This window comes from Cicer arietinum, chromosome 5 (genome assembly GCF_000331145.2).
Source record: "Cicer arietinum cultivar CDC Frontier isolate Library 1 chromosome 5, Cicar.CDCFrontier_v2.0, whole genome shotgun sequence".
Lineage (NCBI taxonomy): Eukaryota > Viridiplantae > Streptophyta > Magnoliopsida > Fabales > Fabaceae > Cicer > Cicer arietinum.
In genome coordinates this window covers 66,227,767-66,246,140 of record NC_021164.2, presented here as the reverse complement: position 1 = coordinate 66,246,140, position 18,374 = coordinate 66,227,767, and the positions used below count along the sequence as shown (strand labels likewise).

At 31.6% G+C, this 18,374-nt stretch overlaps 3 protein-coding genes across 3 annotated transcripts; 1 reads left to right on the top strand and 2 right to left on the bottom strand.

Annotated features, from left to right (window-relative positions):
* Positions 1 to 99: 99 nt before the first annotated feature.
* LOC101489642 (uncharacterized) lies at positions 100 to 2,763 on the bottom strand. The gene is made up of 3 exons (XM_004502354.4): positions 1,904 to 2,763; positions 824 to 934; positions 100 to 538 (listed from the first exon to the last, which is right to left on the bottom strand). Exons 1-3 carry the CDS (start codon positions 2,486 to 2,488, stop codon positions 383 to 385), a joined length of 852 nt encoding a protein of 283 aa, XP_004502411.1. The 5' UTR covers positions 2,489 to 2,763; the 3' UTR covers positions 100 to 382.
* A 2,893-nt stretch (positions 2,764 to 5,656) lies between these two features.
* LOC101489316 (ras-related protein Rab11A-like) lies at positions 5,657 to 9,648 on the top strand. Its single transcript, XM_004502353.4, has 2 exons — positions 5,657 to 6,004; positions 8,891 to 9,648. Exons 1-2 carry the CDS (start codon positions 5,772 to 5,774, stop codon positions 9,327 to 9,329), a joined length of 672 nt encoding a protein of 223 aa, XP_004502410.1. The 5' UTR covers positions 5,657 to 5,771; the 3' UTR covers positions 9,330 to 9,648.
* A 1,489-nt stretch (positions 9,649 to 11,137) lies between these two features.
* LOC101488989 (uncharacterized) lies at positions 11,138 to 18,374 on the bottom strand. The gene is made up of 14 exons (XM_004502352.4): positions 18,068 to 18,374; positions 17,220 to 17,286; positions 17,011 to 17,126; positions 16,252 to 16,318; positions 16,072 to 16,120; positions 15,865 to 15,950; positions 15,435 to 15,685; positions 15,267 to 15,322; positions 14,708 to 14,793; positions 13,965 to 14,057; positions 13,116 to 13,413; positions 12,462 to 12,976; positions 11,824 to 12,058; positions 11,138 to 11,738 (listed from the first exon to the last, which is right to left on the bottom strand). The coding sequence occupies exons 1-14, from the start codon at positions 18,307 to 18,309 to the stop codon at positions 11,482 to 11,484; spliced, it is 2,418 nt and encodes an 805-aa protein (XP_004502409.1). The 5' UTR covers positions 18,310 to 18,374; the 3' UTR covers positions 11,138 to 11,481.

The following is an 18,374-nucleotide window of genomic DNA, read 5'->3' as shown; positions in this document are numbered from 1 at the left end:
AAATGTTTTATGACATCAATAAAATCCTTTATTATTCTCATGAATTTTGTTGTCTACTATATTTTTGCAATCTTCATATAAACCCTCATGCGATGCACATAGAATGAATTTTGAAGATTTATTAAAAAATAATGAATTTGAAGATGAAATTTACAAAACTTGAAACAGAAGTACATGCAAAGAACCAATTCATACTATCCCTATCAATAGTTTTGAGTAATTTCTCCTAACCTATATCCACAGCAAACTTTATGAACTCTGAAAAAAAATGAGTAATCAACAATTCAATGTACAAAGAAATTAAAGGAACCAAGGAAGAATGGCACCAAGATTTGCCACTTCGAAATTTCATGAACTTTCCTCCCTTAACTAAACCCAAACTTCAGATTTGGTGGTCTTCCACATGCTCTACCTCATCCTCAGCTGAGTTAGTAGTTTCTAATGTATTTTGCTCTTTAAGAGTTTTGTCTTTAATTTCCCACGGCTTACCAGGCTTCCCAAGCGAGAGAATCAGATCAAGCTGTTTTTCTTGTTGTTCCTACATTGATGTATGGATACAAACAAGTCAGATTTGATGGTTCCTTTTACTATTCTCCCATCCCATATCACCAAGGAAAAAAAAACATTTGCGATAATATTTTAGCAAGCAAAATCCCAAGAAAAATATTAACAGAACCAGCCACATATAAGTACATAACTATGATTAATTGAGTACACTAGCTATGCATAAGCTAACTAGTATAAATAATTATATTAAATCGGTAACGAATTTCATTCAGTTTTAAATTAAATACTGTCAGCTTTGTTGCGGAGGGATGATTACCTGCATCGCTAGTAAAACCTTTTGAATTTCACGAATCTCCTTCTCCAAAATTTCATATTGCACCGCTACAGCTCTTGTAGCCTCAGAGTTCTTCTGTGCTACAGTTGCAGACTTCAACAAAAAATAGAAAGAATTAGAACTTAGTATTTATATGGCTAATCAGCATAATATAGAGTAGGCCTACTTTGATAGAAAATAATGGTATATATTTACTTAATTATTTAACTAAATAAACATCTTGTAAGGATATCGATATGAAAGAGTTTGAGTTTGAGTTCGAATTCTTGATTCTCTAATTCTCTACACTTGATGTGTAACTCTAGTCACTAAAGTTATTTGTTAATTTATACTAGAAGTTTAGATGAAGTTGTGTTATTTATTACGAGATAAATTACTCTATAATGTGTGGGAAGAAGTATATAAAGAAGTAGAAATCAAAGTCCAACAATTAACATTAACATTAGCATAAAGTACTTGTAAAAAAAACAACTAACATAAAAGTATAAAAAGAGACAAGTTTTTTATATTTTCACACCAAGTTCTTTTGGTATTCTTCAATATCATTTCTTAGTTTTCCAAAATTTAAAATAAAATTTTCGGGATACACAAATGTTTTCAAAAACTCAAATCATGATTTTCTTTCAAAATTCTGAAGAAAAAAACTCAAGGGTAGAATCCGATTATCTATTGTATATTCGTTACAAAATTCTGAAGAAAAATTCATAATATTTCATTGAAGTGGCCTCTATTGCAACACTTGCTAAGGGTAGAATCCGATTATCTATTGTATATTCTTTACACAATTACAGTTCTCAACCGTTTAATTTAGATCAATAGATCGTTTTATGCAGTTAAATTGATGGTAGAATTTGAATTGTCCAATTTAAAATAAATTAATGAGATTAACACCGTAATAAAAATTACTTGTACTCGATACTTCAAATAGCCATAGTTGGAAATCAAATCAGCATTACCATAGCATAGTTTGAGTTTCACAAGACAAAATGCATGGTGTTAACACAGACCCTCAAGTCCCCAACATGAGTGGAGTATTTTGCAAAATAAGAGAGAGATGATTACCTGAGTGATTGGATCCTTCAAAGCGTGGCGTGTACCCCGAATCCTTTTCCCCAATTTCTCAGCATGTCTCGACAAAACCCTAAGAACTCTCATAGTACTCCTCAAATCTTCCTCCAATTTCTCAACCCTCTCCATCAATCCACCTTTCCCACTCTCCCTACCAAGCCGCCTCCATTGCCGCCTCCGAATCCACGCCCCAAGTCCAACCGCAACCCCACTCATCAACATCAAAACCCCCCACACAACACTCACCTTGTTACCACTCACCATCAACAACCAATTCTTCGATCCATTTACCGCCAAATCAACCGAAACAATTGCCGATGAAACCAGGCACGACAACTCCACCGCCGATAGAAGAGAGTCGAAATTGTGATCGCTGCTGACGACGCGTTTCTGCACATAGACTTCGGATTCGCGGGTTTTGAGATGAAACGCATCGGTAGTTCGGGTCGTGAAGGATCCGAACCTGTGAAGTCCGAATGAGTTGAGGCTCGAAGTTCGGAAACAGGCGGCGGGAGCAATGGTGGTTCTGGTGAAGCAGAAAGAATGTGGGAAGAGGTGGTGAGAAGTAGAGAGCGTCATTGTTGGAAACCGTTTTCTGTTGGAGTTTCAGTTTGTTGTGATTTTTTGGGTGGAAAATGAGAGTGCATTTCAATTGGAATGAGTTTCAACAAGTTGTGGTAGGTTGTTGAGCATTTCTTTTTTATAGTTTTGGTGGCTAACTGGTGCAAAGGGATATACTAGTTGCTGGCTGGGTAGCTCGAAGAAGCGGTGGCGATGAAAAATAAGATGTTCATAAACGGAATCGGAACTTGCATTCCATGAATGCCTCGTTGACTAACTTTAAATAGTGCTTGATTACCCTTTTTCGACAACTGATTAACTAAGTTTTATTTAATTAAAAGGAAAAAAATATCACTGAAAGTACTTTCACCCTTTTTTTTTTCCTTCCAGTTACATCAAATATATTGCATGAATTCTATTAATATGCATTTAATATTTAAGGGTTATGTTAATAATTGTTTTTAAGAGCGATACAAAAGTATAAATTTGGAACTGAAAAAGATTAAATTTTGATCTTTTAAATGTTGGATATACATTTTTCAATACATTGTTTTTAATGTAACATTTATATCTTTACATGCTTAATATGAAGACACTTGTTAGCATCATTGATATTTGAATTATACTTAAATATATTTAATCCATGTTAATAGGAGTCATTTTAATTTTAATTTCTGTAAAATTATTTTTTTAATTTATACTCTTGTAAAATTCAAAAAAAAGAAAACATGTCATTTTAAAAAAAAAATGCTGATGTGTTTTAATATTGATGGCATCATACATGATGATTGTGCATCGCTCACTCGTTTAAAAGGTTATATTTACTGAGAGTATTTTAATATTTTTAAAAACAATTTAAGACTTTTTCATTCTCAATTTCTTCTTCTTTTTTTTTTTTTTAACTAAACAATACTTTAATATTTTTTAATTTATTTATCTCTTCTCATTCTTTTTCTCACTTTTTTCCTTTGTCCACCGTATACTTTAAATTTATTATATTTTTTAATTTATTTATCTCTTCTCATTCTTTTTTTCACTTTTTTCCTTTGTTCACCGTATATTCCAACAATTTAATTATTGTAAAATTAATCGGTCACACTTAAATTTTGATAATATTTTGCTCTTCTATTACATCTCAAATTATTCTCTCTCATTAGGCAAGTCGATCTACACCACACCACTTATTGGTGAGTTTATAACAGTTGTGAGTGAGCAAAATAGTAAAAACAAAGACGGTCTTCCACAAAACTTTACCACCTTATATTCTGGGACACGGCTAAAATTTTGTGTACTAATACAAAAATATATAGAAATCTTAGTGGGCACAAATATAAAGTTTGAAGTTTTTCCACTAATTTAATTTTTTTAACTTGACAAAAACTCTTTTTAGTCTTAATTATATGAATTAAAAATCAATATTTATTGGCCTTAAATAAACAATATATAATTCATTTATTTATATTTAATGACATTGTTTTAAAAATACCATCATATCATATATTAATATTAAATATGAAATAGCTACTTTTTCTTTATAATGAAGCCAATATGAATATGAGAAATCACCTTTAAAAAGAAAATGAAGTAGTAGACAAATAAGTCCTCAAAATTGTAAGTGGTGTTAATTTTATAAATTGGTAAATAAATATTTAAAATTATAAAATATTCGTCAAAATAATTTGTGTCTAAAGAGTTATTGTTAAATATTATGATATAACATGCTAATTGAATATAAGACATCTATGTTGATCTCATATTAATATAAATTAACTATCTTGTTAAATTCAAGAATAAACTAAAGTGTTATCAATGAGATGACATTGAAGTGTAAATGATGTGAGAGAGTCACGATCAATTAATATGCTACATTATGATATCAAACACCAAACTCATTTTCTTTTTTAAAGTAATATCTGATACTCAAATTAGAAGACGAGTTAGATAGATACTTGCAACTTTAAAAATCAATTTGCATCCCTATTCACTTATTTTCTTTTTGAAAGTAATTTGAAAATAATTGACGATTTTCATCATCAATTTTCTTATTTACTAAAAAGAAAATGGATCACACGAGATAAATACAACTAAAAATACGACATGTAAACTCGACATTTTGGTTTTGTTTGATAAAAATTAGTTGACAGTTGATAAACTTATTGATAGTTTATAACTAATAGGTAACGAACTAGATGATAATTGATAGTTTATAATTTATAGTTGTTGAGTTATTTGAAGTATTTAATAAAATTAACAGTTTAATTAAGTTAATTTTTTTATTAATTTAAAATTTATTAATCTAATATATTTATTTAGATAGTTTATTTATTTTAAACTATTCACTTTAAAATATTAACTATTTTAAAATTTAAATTTATAAATAATATAAACTATAATAAATATATTATTTACCAATTTTATACATTTTTATTTATTTAACTAATTTATTTATTTTAAATTATAATAAATAAATATTTTAAATTATTTAATTTAAATATAATTTCTTAAAATTATTTATAAATAAAGTAGTTATTTTAATTATTTCAAAATTTAAAAATATTTATTTAAATTGTAATAAATTATTTTTAAAAATTATTTATTAATATAGCTAGTTTATTTATTTTAAATTATACTAAATAAATTATAAAGAGTGGAAAATAATTTTAGTTATAATAATAAAAGTAAAATTGACAAAAAAAATAAATAAATTATAACATATAAGTTTATAAGTTAATTGAAATAGTTCATAAAAAAGCATTACAAGTTATAAAATATAAAGTCATAAAAGAATTAATGTTATCAAACAAAATTTTTTCCCTGCAAACTTTGAGTTTAGTGCAATTACACTATAAATAATGCAATAATCCATTCTCTTTCTTTTTATTTGATTTCATTTTTTCAGCGACGTTAACAAATATTCTAAAATATTTGTTAAAAAAAGTTTAAAATAAAAACATATTTTAAAAAATTTCAAAATTTTAGATATACAATTTCTCAAATTATATTTCTTTTTATAATTTTTTTATGCCGGAAATTAGTTAAATGTTTTTTACTTAAATGGTAAAAGTAAATTAAAATATTTACAGCTTTCCGGTCTCAATCAACATAACCAATCTTCTCGGGACCCCACCAACCAATAATCTCCCGTAACCTGTCAGAATTTCTTTTGACAATTAACACCACTCGGCTTTCAACTAAATTTAAACCCCGTTAATTAACTAATCAATGGATCCAGCTACATTTCAAATCGAAAAGCAAGAAAGCTAGTAAAAGAGAAGAAGAAAAAAAGCCACAGTATTTGAAAATGGCGAGTGGAGGAGGGTACGGTGATCCAAACCAGAAAATAGACTACGTTTTCAAGGTAGTTCTAATCGGTGATTCTGCGGTAGGGAAGTCTCAAATACTTGCTCGATTTGCGAGAAACGACTTCAGCTTAGACTCTAAAGCCACAATCGGCGTCGAGTTTCAGACTCGCACTTTGGTCATTCAACATAAGAGCGTTAAAGCTCAGATCTGGGACACTGCTGGCCAAGAACGGTTCTCTTCTTCACCATACACTTTTTTCATTTTGCTATGATTTTCATTTATGCTTTTAATTATTAAGTATTATTTTTCACTTGGTTCGTAGATCTTCTTTCTTATTTGATTTTCACTGTTTATTATATGTGCATGCTTTGGTGTTATGTTGTGTGTCTTTGAGTTTGAATTGAATTTAGCGGTAGTTTATTGTTTAACCTCCTTCGTTTACGATCTGATAGCGGCGAAGGACTTTTGTGTCATTTTAGCTTTGAGTTTGGATCTTAGATTTATTTGCTGAGTTGATGTACTGTGAGTTGATAATGGTGTGTGTCGGTGATGTTGATTCAATGTTGTAGAGAAGCGAATGGTCAAATAAAGTTCAATGTTGCTGAGTTTAATTTTTTCTTGTAAATATTTTTAATGTAATTGTAGTTGACGCCTGAATTAGTTTGACTGATGTCAACTACTCGAGGTCAGAACTAAACCCTAAACATAATTTTTGTTAGTCATCTTTTTTTTTTTTTTGCTATTAACTTGTGCATTATTGTTTTTTTGCCTAGGTAATTAACCTTGTGCAACCAGACATCAGCATATGACCGAGGCCCCAAATCTCAATGTTAGAATCTTGAATGTTAAATGTTAGGGTTTTAGAGTTTTGTGATTTACTAACGTTAGGAACTTGATTTGGTTGGAATTCTTATATTAGGGTTTTAAATTTTAAAAACTCATGAATTGTGTCAAATATTGAAAAAGTCGAATGATAAAATGTCTCGAATATTAATCAGTAAATGAAGGAATACTGAAAAAATGTTTTCAAAAGAATTACTTAAATAGGGAAATTCTTGTTGACATATTAGTTGTCCAACAACATATACAATATTACAAATATAAATGATAATGTTCACTTACTTTATCTTGGACATAAAATACAAAATTATTTAATATTTTTGCTTGTTTTGGCAGTTAAAACTGAAATCGTTAGTAAAATTAAACAAAGTATGATTCTTGGGAGATACTTAGTTGTGTCCATATAAACAGAATCACACTTACACTTATTTGTGTGTTGTATTATTTTTACGTTTATGGATTAATGATACTCGAACAAAAAAATATTTGTATGAATGAATATAAAATTGTAAAGTAAAATAGTGATTTTGACAATGATTTTAGAAAAACTTTTACATATGAATATGATTGGACGTATGGAAAAGTAATTAAATTTTATAAAAAAAAATTATGCTAGAATAAAATTAAAAAAAGAATAATTATTAATTGTGACAAGTTTGTGAAAACCAAATTATATAGGACTATAGGATAATTGTGTTTTGTGTAGTCTGATATATGTTAATCCGGTGTGATGAATTCCGACTAGACTTGACATGATAGATATGCTAATTAATATTGATATTGTGGTGTATGTGATTGTTATTGTGGGTTCTATAATTGATGTATTTTATAAGTAGAATTGTGGTTGTTGTCGTTGTCAAAATGTATATTTGAGTCTAATATGTGAAGTTAACATGCTATATGCACAATTTTTCTTGTTACATGAATTAATCTAATCAAATGATTGGTATGTGTATAGAGACTAAAATTTATGTTATCAATTTTTTAATTATTAAAATCGCACTTTTTTATATTAAGGTTCAATGTTTAAGATTAGAACCAGATCTATGTGGGATGATTTTGAGGATGTACGAGCGGGTGTGCTTTATGGAGGACTAAATTAAAAAAGGAAGAAGAAACTAATACTCAAATTGGTTTAGCATGTGAATTAGAAATCTACTAAAGACACGTTTGAATTGACTTATATGAACTTTTTCTACTGACATAACTACTTGTGACACTGTTTAAGAGAGTTTATGGAAACAACTTATGACATACTAATAAGTTGGTTTTAGCTTATTTTCATAAGCTTTCCGAGATAACTTATAGAAAAAGCTTTTAACTTATTTGAAAACAACTTATAATTTATTCGAAAACAGTTTGATTTTATTTTATCGTTTGTTATATAAACAGCTTATATATAAGCATTTATACTGTAACACTTATATATGAAGCTTACAAGGGAATGAGAAAATTCCATATGATATTTTTGTCGCAAGTAGAAATATATCCTGTACAGTTTCCATGTCCTTATATCAGCATATTAGAACTTCAATGGTAGCTAAATAATCTTTTTGAACTTTCATTATTCATATAGTATGCTAATAGGGGTTTGATAACATCTTAATTACCTTAAATCATCTACAATAACTTAATTACCTACTCTCTATCGCTGAATTGGTCCGATTTCCTAGTTATAGAGAGAAGAAGGAATCAAGAAGGTATGTTGCTAAAACATAACTGGATCAGAAAGTAAGAAAAACACAACAGCCTGTTTATTTAGTATAACTCCTTAGTAACTCAGAGACTCAGAGTTAGTGAGATTGCAGGGTCATAAAAGAGGAAGAAACCAGTGTGTAAAATGAGTGCCTCTTTCACTGTCCAAAATACTTTCGGCCTTTCCCTCTAAAACCCAACTACCACGAAACTGAAGGGGGGCTGGGTTATATTACAGCACATATAATTTGAAAATGACCTCTATTTGAAATTAAAACTATCACTCTCTATATCAGTTAAATCCAATTGGATATTGGTTATTAATAAATGTTTTCTAAACTCGGCAATGTTGGATGATTATCTTTCTGTGTGGGGAATGTTGCTAATATTGTCTTAAAGTCATTTTCCATGTTCTTTTAGTCTGCAGAGTTTTGTATTATTTTTTCTAGGATTTATTAATAACTTCATATAAAGTTGTGTCTAATTACTTATTGACAATTTCATCACGGCTAGTTAAATTACAAGTTCATCAAAATTTTGATTGCAGTTTTCCCTGATATATATAAATGGTTTATTCTGCAGTTATAGAGCAGTTACAAGTGCATACTACAGGGGTGCTGTTGGGGCAATGTTGGTTTATGACATTACAAAACGTCAGAGCTTTGATCACATACCTAGATGGTTAGAAGAACTGCGTAACCATGCTGATAAGAATATAGTCATAATTCTTATAGGAAACAAAAGTGATCTTGAGAACCAGCGAGCAGTACCAACAGAGGATGCAAAAGAATTTGCTGAGAAAGAAGGCTTATTTTTCTTAGAGACCTCTGCACTTGAAGCAACTAATGTTGAGACAGCCTTCACGACTGTTTTGACAGAAATATTTAACATTGTCAATAAGAAGAACCTGGCTGCTGATGAGAATCAGGAAAATGGCAACTCGACATCTCTAGCTGGCAAGAAGATTATTGTTCCTGGTCCTGCACAAGAAATCCCTAAGAAGAGCATGTGTTGTCAGTAAATCATGTGTTCATTTATTATTTGTTTTTAATTTACTAGATTTTATTCATGGTTCTAAGTTCCTATGACCAATTTTTAATGGTTTGGCGCATTTCACTTGTATATTTTAATCATTCAAAATCTATTTTGGTTGCTTGCGATATAAGTAAGATGTGCAGATGGAGCTAATTACAAATTGCTTGTTGCAATCCCAGATGGAGCTAATTACAAATTGCTTGTTGCAATCCTTAAGAATTTCGTAGGTGGTTGGATTCGGAACATTGTAGTTGATTGTAATATTGACATGCCAAATAGCCTGATATAGAACTTGGTTATCTACATATTGCACGTCTGAACTTGCAGTTATATTTTACTGAAGTTGCAGATTCAAATCGATCACCATTATTGTGAGAACTTGCTAGAACTTAGGAGTATGGGGCAATCCAAATCGCGAGTGCTACAAGATCAGGGATTTATTAATCTTTTATATATCAACATAACCTTAAGAGAAATACAACACATTCCTAACGATTAATCACGAATGATTAATTTTAAAAAAATATTTATCAGTAAAAAATGTGTTACGAGCTTGTCCCCATAGTTAAAAGATACAAAAATTGGTGCATAAATGACAGCGAAGTAAGCGAAATACAACACATTTCTAAAGATGCATTGTTCAATTCATTATTGATGACAGCGAAGTAAGCTTTCTCACTGTGTTATTTCTAACGACAATTCATTTTTTTATTACTCTACTATTTGCATTTATTTATTAGACTTAATTGCAGTTTTGGTCTCTCTATTATAATCTATTCACGAAATTGGTCTCTCTATTTTAAAAATCGATAGCTTTGGTCACTCACTCAGATTTTTCAAATAAATAACGATTTGACATATTTTAAATGACGTAACATACAATTTATGATATAGAACTATCTAGATGCATTAATTATTCATGTTATTAATTATTTTAAAAATATAAAAAATTTCCTTAGTAGAAAGCTTAATTTTTATAGCGTTTTATTTCAATTTCGTTGGGTTAATCATTTTACATTATCATATCATATATCATATTATTTAAAACATCTCACCTAATAATTTTTTAGTTAAAAAATCAGAAGGAGGGACCACTTTTAAAATAAAAGAATCAATTTCGTGAATCAATAAAAATAAGAGACTAAAACTACAATTAAACCTATTTTTTTATTACTATACTAGTTGCTATTATAAAATAAATATTTCTTAAAAGTTAATATAAAAATAAAAAGCTCAGAAACCTCACTGCAACATAGAGAAATGATTTGCAAACTTAACTTTGATAATCAAACAAAAAAGACGAACGACGATGATGAGTGATTTGAGATAATATAAAAGGTTAATCTGATAGTAGAGGAAGAAGATGATCGCATGATTCTGCGATTTTTTTTATTTATTTGGTATATAACTAAATTAAAATATATTCCCAACATGACAAGTTCTACCGATAATAAAAGATAAGACAACAATACAAATTTTTTGACCAATAATTTTTTTTAATCTCTCCAAGTACGCATTACTATAATATTTATTAAAATTGATTAAATTAAAAATTTAAAAAATAAATTATATGTTATTCAACTATTAGTGATTTAATGTTGATATCATCAAAACATATTAATTTTTCAATGTACGATAGAAGTCACCCAACATTGAGAACACATCAAAAATCAAAAAGTATCAAATTGTTTAGTAGAATTTTTTAACGGAGAGACTAACTTGATCATTGAAAAAGTTAAAGTCATAGATCAAATTGGGTATCTCCTCAATGTTCAGATGTATGGATGGTTTAACTAGAAAGGAACACATCTCTCGCGTTCAAGCAATGTTAATGAACTTTCCTAAGCCATCGAATATTAATATTGATATAGTTATACAAAATGGAAGCAGTACGTTAGCTTTTCTATGAAGAACGATGAGAACACTAACGGTTATGAGCCATGACTAAAAATGTGTAAGATTAGGAATGGGAGCCATGAACAAAAACCTACTCAAGATTTAACTATTTGCTTGATGTCTTGCATGATCACGTGACTATAAACTCAACCAATAAAAAAATCAAGATAATATTAAAATAATTTCAAAATGAATTTTGATGCCTGCTTGGTTGTGCCCATAAATAAGAACTGATCTGGCTTTTAACACCAAATAGTTTCCACATCTTTGCTGTTACCATCTGACTCCTGTTCTACATTGCCTACGTTGTTAGACAGCTCGTCCTCGTGCATGGAGGATCCCTTTTCGGTTACCCTGTCTGAACGCATTAAAAGCCTTTCAAGCAGTTCTTCACATTCCATTGATGTAACCATCACGGTCAAACTTGCCCCACCCTTCCAGCATCCAATGGCTATTGATGATTCATCCAACTTGAGGGCCTCTGCTTCGTCTCTGTTCCCTGCAGAAAAGTGAGTGTGGTCAAGTTAACAATCTAGTTAATGGCCCAATGGGCATGTGCTCTCTGCATCAAGGTGGTAAAATACCTTCACCCAGAACTACCACACAACAGCCTGGCATTAGATTTGCTGCCATTTCACCAAACTTGGCATCGATAAAATCTGCAAATTTTACATTTCTATACTGCAGAAGATGCTTGAAATCTATAAGAGATGCACTTAGAATCTGTTTGGTGATGTGAGGGAGGATAAGGGGCAATCCTTCAGAAGTGATCCGGAAAGCACATTGTACAGATCTACCTTCACGCGACGTTTGTCTTTCCTACATGATGAAAGCAAGTGGATTTCACTTGGTTATTGACAAGAAATGATACAACTAATCAAAGAACATGATTTCTCACCAACAGTCAAGGACTGACCAATAATTATTATTATTAGAAATCAAAACAGTCTATGGCATAAAGTAATGGGTGCTAACTTCTTGAATATGAAAGTGTTTACAATACTAATTAATACTTTTGCTAATAAAACACAATTTGAATAAATTATTTCTGTAATTTGGTGGCTAGATCTACCATCCTTAGCTATGTACGTTTTTCCCTGCCTTTAAAAGTAATTGTTCTCTCTATTGCATTGGACTTATTTAAACTAAGGAGCGTGTGCATTAAGTAATATTATATCGATAACAAAAGCAACAAGTGAAACCAAGAATATGTTATACTTACAAAAATTTTCAGGCCAACAGAAGTTATTTTAAGTTGCTGCCCAACTGAGTTCAACTCAAGAACATTCTTGACTGCCTTGGAGACATAGTAAATTCTTTTTACATGGCTTGTATCACTGTTTCTTGTTACAAGATGACCATCTAATGGAAACTGGTCGTGGATACCATAAAATGCCTTTATGTTCTTAATAATTACTTCATCTTTGAAGAAGACGACAGGATCAACACCTCTCCATTTGCTTTGTATCCGAAGTTTTCTTTTGCTTGGAATGATCTTTGCTATGTTTTCTACATTACGGGGCGCCTCGGCTTCCTTGGAATCCCCTTCACCTATAAGAGGACTCAATTTAAAATCTGCATTGTTGGTTTCATTTTTATCATCCTCGGAAATTTGTTCCCGAACTTCATGTGTACTTTCTGATGGATTATTCTGCAATTCTTGTGCGTCCTCATTGCACTGGTTTACTGATTCTACATGCTGATTATCAACTTCTTTTCTAGTTTTTACCTCAATTGCTGCAAAACAGGAAAGAAACGTATACAAAACATTAAAAACGTCAGCTTGAATATCATTAATATTAATTTGAATTCCTTGGCTATCTTTATCTGGACTTGAGAGAGATAGAAAAACAACATAAATCATATAAGAAATTACCTGGCAGAGGAGAAACCTTTTGCAATACAGCTATAAAGAAAGCTCCAGAGTTCTGATCATGGGGCAGCAACCGCATGCATCGCTCTAGTGGAAAATCAGAAACTTCCTCAGTAAACTCGTGCATCAAAGGATACACTGCTTGAACACCATCTTCAGAATCTCCATTAACATCGCAAATTCTGTTACAGTCAATATCTCGATAGCTTCCGCCATTCAGAAACATGCTGGGAAGAACAACACTTCTACGATCCTTGGGAACCTCTTTACAGGAAACCAACGACTTGCCCTTGTCACATACCTGAATCACCAAAGTCACATCTTCAGACGTGTTTAAATGCATACAGCTGCATGACAAATTCAACCCTCTCTAGTCTTCTAGATTTGGATATATGAGCTTTTTTACATACATATGAATTTTCTATTAAGAAAGTTTGAGACTCAATTGTTCCCAATGAAAATGAACATAGGAATAACTAGACGAACATCCAAATGATACAAATGGAAAAAATCAACAACTAAGACACATTTAAAAAATAAGCCAATCAGAAACGTAACAGTCCAAGTCCACAGTTGGCAATGAATGTCTTTCCTGATTAAACAACATATCAACTAAGGAGTGGCAAGCGTTAAGAGATAATTGTCAGTCTGAGCTAGATTTTCTGCCCACAGCTACTATATGAGAATTATACTATGATCAAAATATTGATTATAACCATAAGGGAAAAGCTGAGGAAACATGAACAACTTTTCCATGTGTACCCCAATCAAGATACCCATTTCTTGACATTATAAGTAGTATCTTCAAAACCCTAGAACTGAAGGCAATAAACGGTCACAGAAAACACAAACCTTCCATCTCTTCAGACCTGGCCGACGAATAAGTTGGGGAAGCTCACTGGAAACATCAACAAGTTCAACGGACCCTCCACACCTCCGTAAAACCTGTAATAGACAAGAAAAGTAGGCTGAGAGGGAAACAATAAAGCCTAGCCCCTCACTGTAGTATAACATACTAAAAGGGCCACAAGCAGTGTTAAAAGTACTCTCTAATAGATATCAACTATCAAGACCAAAGCATTGAAAACAAATTTTTATTCTTTTTTCGAAAAAAACTTACTAGTATTTTTTAAATTATAAAAAAGTCAGTGTAAGATAAACAAAATGCAACTCCTTGTGTTGTATATTAAGTATAGAGTGGTAACATCTCAAGTGGAGTTTGTCCTTCATAATCACAAGTTCACAACAACTAAATGCTTTATTTTAGCTGTAGTAAGAACGATGAATTAACATTGAATTATAAATTGACAGATGTAGAAATGAGGACAAGGCAGGATAAGATAGATGCGAGTAGATAATTGTACTGTTGATAGTTAGCTCCAGAACTCTATTATTCCATCAGTTAGATTCCATTAAAAGTACACACTGCTATCAAATACTCCTTCAAATCTAAGTCCAGGTTTCACCTAACAAAGCATGGATTATTTACTTGACTTTATGAAAAACAAAACACTTCATTTACAAATCTCCCAGCTGACAGACTACTTAGCATGGTCGGAACCAGACATAATTACAGAGCATTTAAGGCTGATTACCTCTGCAACAACAGCTTCATTTTCAATAGGATTCATTGAGCAGGTTGAATAAACCATTCTTCCACCAACTTTAAGTAAAGATAGGCCTGATAACATCAAAATAGCATCTGAGTTAGCCAAAGTCATAATACGAGACAAGTCTTATTATCCTTAGTTCATATATACATTTGTAAGACAATAAATAGCATGTTTTCATCTTAGTAGGCCATTACTAACTTTGACAGTTTTAGAACCAAGGCAATAAGACACAGTCAGTTTATGCTAAAAAAAGATACTTGGTATAAGGAATACTTTTCATCTTCACTACGACTTCCCGTCCCAATAATAAGTGTATTTTTATTTTACCCATAGTGATCCTAATGGAAAAATAAGCATGTTTTCACTTTACCCACAGATGGCCTTCATAACAGCATTATACAGTGTCCTTGCCCAATAAACCAAAACATAATTTTGATTGACCCACCCAACTTGTTTTACATCAATCACATCTTAAAAGGAAAATAAAATCAAGCCTAAAAAAGCAGGCCCTAAAAACAGGTTGACATCAATTGAAACATACCTTGCATGGCAACTAAAATTTGTAGGTTGTGAAGCCCATTTCCTGTCCCTGTGTTCCTGCATACAAGCAAAATTAATCTTAGCAATAAGAAGAATATGGTGGCTAAAGACAAAAATACGGGAAAAAAAAGAGAATAAAAAGGATATGGAGATGGAAGGAAAAAACTACCATCTCCTCCAAAGATCAGGTGCCTTGCGGAGGGTACCATCTCCACTGCATGGTACATCACACAGAACACGGTCAAATAACAATTCGGAAGCCTGCTGATCTGGACCCATTTTATCATAATGCCTGTTTAAACAACATCCTGGGAAGTGCTGAGCTTCATGGTTTGTGACAATTAGGTTTGCTGTGCATGTTCGTTTTATTTGGTGGATGAGAAGATTACATCTTTGCACATCTAGATCATTTGCTACAACCTTAGTATTAAACAATGACTAGTCAATAAATTATGCAAATGAAGCTTGATGAGGACAGGTGACAATCAGAAAACTACGTGGTTTGGAAAAGCAAATGTAATAGAGAAAAACATGATGCAATTATATATTCCCACTTTTTTTACAAAAAAAAAATCATGTACTTATACAGAGACACAAACCATTCCATCAGGCAGTGATCCTGCTGTAGTTGATTGGTGTAAAATCTCAAGCAATTGGAATGTTTTTGAACCCGGTGCAGCACACACTGAGCAGACGAAATGTAAAAGCGAAATAGTTAGAAACACTGAAATTAACATATCAAATAAAAAGAATAGACAAGAGCTGGTAAAAATGACAAAAGTACTGGTGCAGCATAAGTTACTTACTATCAAGTACAATATGATTTGAATGTACATCTAAGAACAGAGGAGGTACCTGCATTTTTTAAATTCTCTAAAGGTAAGTGTCTAAAGTAAACTACATGCACTAAACCATCCAGGTTAACAGAAAAGCAAATCATTCTATATGGTCATGACAAGGGATAGAGAGTATGTAGACTGGCCTACCATGCTGACAGCTTCCTGTCTTGTAATATTTCCAATTTCATTTTCTACCTTTAAGAATTCATGAAACCTGAGATATTAACATAATAAAAAGCACAAGTTGGCGTAATAGTAAGACTCAAAAGCATTTAAGGAAATAACCATATTTTAAGAACTACATATCCAACTCTAGTCATTAGCGGCTGTAGCGCCACCAATAGCAGTGGGTACAGTGAAACTCTAGAGAAATTCAGAATTTTTTTGGAATTTTTGGTCATTTCACCTTTAAATAGCCGTTTTCTCTCAACTAAAAGTCACTTCCTCTTTCTTTTTGGACTATTTAGTCATTTCACCCTAAAATTCTGAATGACAACAAAATAGGGCCCTTATGTCTTGTCATTTAATCTGAAAGCTTCAACTCCCCTCCTCACCTTGGAGATAGTGATTCCATTAAAGAATCACTTGTATCTGTTTTAATTTAAATGTTTAGGCAAGTTATTTTAAGCCTTGGAGGCTTGGAAATTGGTAACAATGAACTTTGACTATTAGTTAACAATATACCTTCAATGTTGTGTATTCTTCTATTTTTTAGCTTTTATGTGTATGATATAAAATTCTTGTACTGTTTCCCTAAACTTCGACATAGCGGCCAAAACACTACCCATTATACTGCTATAGCTTTTTGAGGGTCAGCCGCTATCCACCATTGACTACATAGATACTCAATGCAAAACTCGGTTGAATCAGATGCACTCAGACAATCATAGATAATAACTTATTTACCTCCGAAGTGCTTGATTCTTCCTGAGCTGCATACGGGAAAAATTAGAATGCCAAGCAAGATTCTCAGGATACCATGGCAAAGGTCTAATAGCATTCTCTTCATCCCTTTCAACAACCTATATGCAACAGTTCAGGACCAAACAGAGACTTTAAACAAACAAAAAAGAAGCAGTTTGAGTATTGATACATCATTGACATTGATGACTTACGATAGCCTGAAGAGCAGGTGCAAAGTCATTTTCCAGTTGGGACCGAATATCAGCATGAAACCGGCTACTGAAATCACAAAACAAAATAAATAAATAAAAATGAAAGTGAGCTATGCATCAAAACTATTTGGATGAACTAATCTACATTCAAATGGATTTGAATATTACTAGCTAGTATCTGTACATTGCAGGGTATTTAAAAAAAATTAAATACCATTAAAAGAAACTTATTAAAGAAAGAAAATATTTAAAACTATAAAGATACATAAATTTAAGACATAAGACTTTTCAAACTATGAAGAAAAATATACACAATAATATTTTTGTCAGAGACTCTTGGTATCTGGAAATCAAATAATTATTGTATTTGTATCAAGTTGGATGGATTACTCTTGGAAGAAAGCTTGAATCCAAGATGTTGCTTAAGGATACTAAACTTCTCATCACAGGGACTTGGACCAATAGACAGTATTTAGGAAGAGCTTACTAAGGCTTATGACATAAACAATTTGAAAGAGCTTACTAAATAACTTCATTGTGAACATGAGTTGTTTTCAACTTATTTTAATAAGCTCTTCATGATAGTTTATGTAGAGCTTTCCTTCATTTCCAATTCGATTGTAAAAACAACTTATGGAAAAGCACCTATACAGTAAGTTCTTATTGAATAAGCACTTTCTATCCAAACACCGTTTTACAGCTTTTGTTATAGCTTCTGTTATGTTACAGTTTGGTAACTAGCTTTGAATTCAATTGAAATCAGTTAGTAGACACTAGACAGTTGAACTATTGCAGTAGTTGATACAAGATCTAAGTTTAGTAGAAAATTGGAATGATGAAATGAAAACCTGGAATTGATTCTAAATGCTGCAGGCAATGGAGTTCTGAGAACTTGCACAAATGAATCCCATTCTTGGAGGGACACAATGTTCTGCTCCTTGTAATATTGATCGAAATCGGGGTTTTGAATATCGAAAAGATTTGTGGTGGAAGGAAGTGATTCTGGACGCGGTTGCTTCCAAACATTTTCTCTGTTTTGCTGAAAATGCTTCCTCTGAGTACGGCTCTTCCCTCCTTTGCCTCTCCCCATTGCGTTTCAGTTTCAGTTTCAGTTTCAGTTTCAGTTTCAGTTTCGGAGTGTGCTTGTTGCTGTTT

What these genes read in the sequence shown, in the direction of transcription:
- LOC101488989 (XM_004502352.4), bottom strand. Translation starts at nt 18,309, where the DNA reads ATGGGGAGAGGCAAAGGAGGGAAGAGCCGTACTCAGAGGAAGCATTTT. An exon ending in ATGAAGCTGTTGTTGCAGAG is followed by an intron (nt 14,058 to 14,707) that starts GTAATCAGCCTT and finishes TGTCTATTACAG; the next exon opens with GTTTTACGGAGGTGTGGAGG. An exon ending in CAGGTCTGAAGAGATGGAAG is followed by an intron (nt 13,414 to 13,964) that starts GTTTGTGTTTTC and finishes TTGGTGATTCAG; the next exon opens with GTATGTGACAAGGGCAAGTC.
- LOC101489316 (XM_004502353.4), top strand. Translation starts at nt 5,772, where the DNA reads ATGGCGAGTGGAGGAGGGTACGGTGATCCAAACCAGAAAATAGACTAC. An exon ending in GACACTGCTGGCCAAGAACG is followed by an intron (nt 6,005 to 8,890) that starts GTTCTCTTCTTC and finishes TTTATTCTGCAG; the next exon opens with TTATAGAGCAGTTACAAGTG.
- LOC101489642 (XM_004502354.4), bottom strand. Translation starts at nt 2,488, where the DNA reads ATGACGCTCTCTACTTCTCACCACCTCTTCCCACATTCTTTCTGCTTC. An exon ending in TGAAGGATCCAATCACTCAG is followed by an intron (nt 935 to 1,903) that starts GTAATCATCTCT and finishes TTTTTGTTGAAG; the next exon opens with TCTGCAACTGTAGCACAGAA. An exon ending in AGGTTTTACTAGCGATGCAG is followed by an intron (nt 539 to 823) that starts GTAATCATCCCT and finishes ACATCAATGTAG; the next exon opens with GAACAACAAGAAAAACAGCT.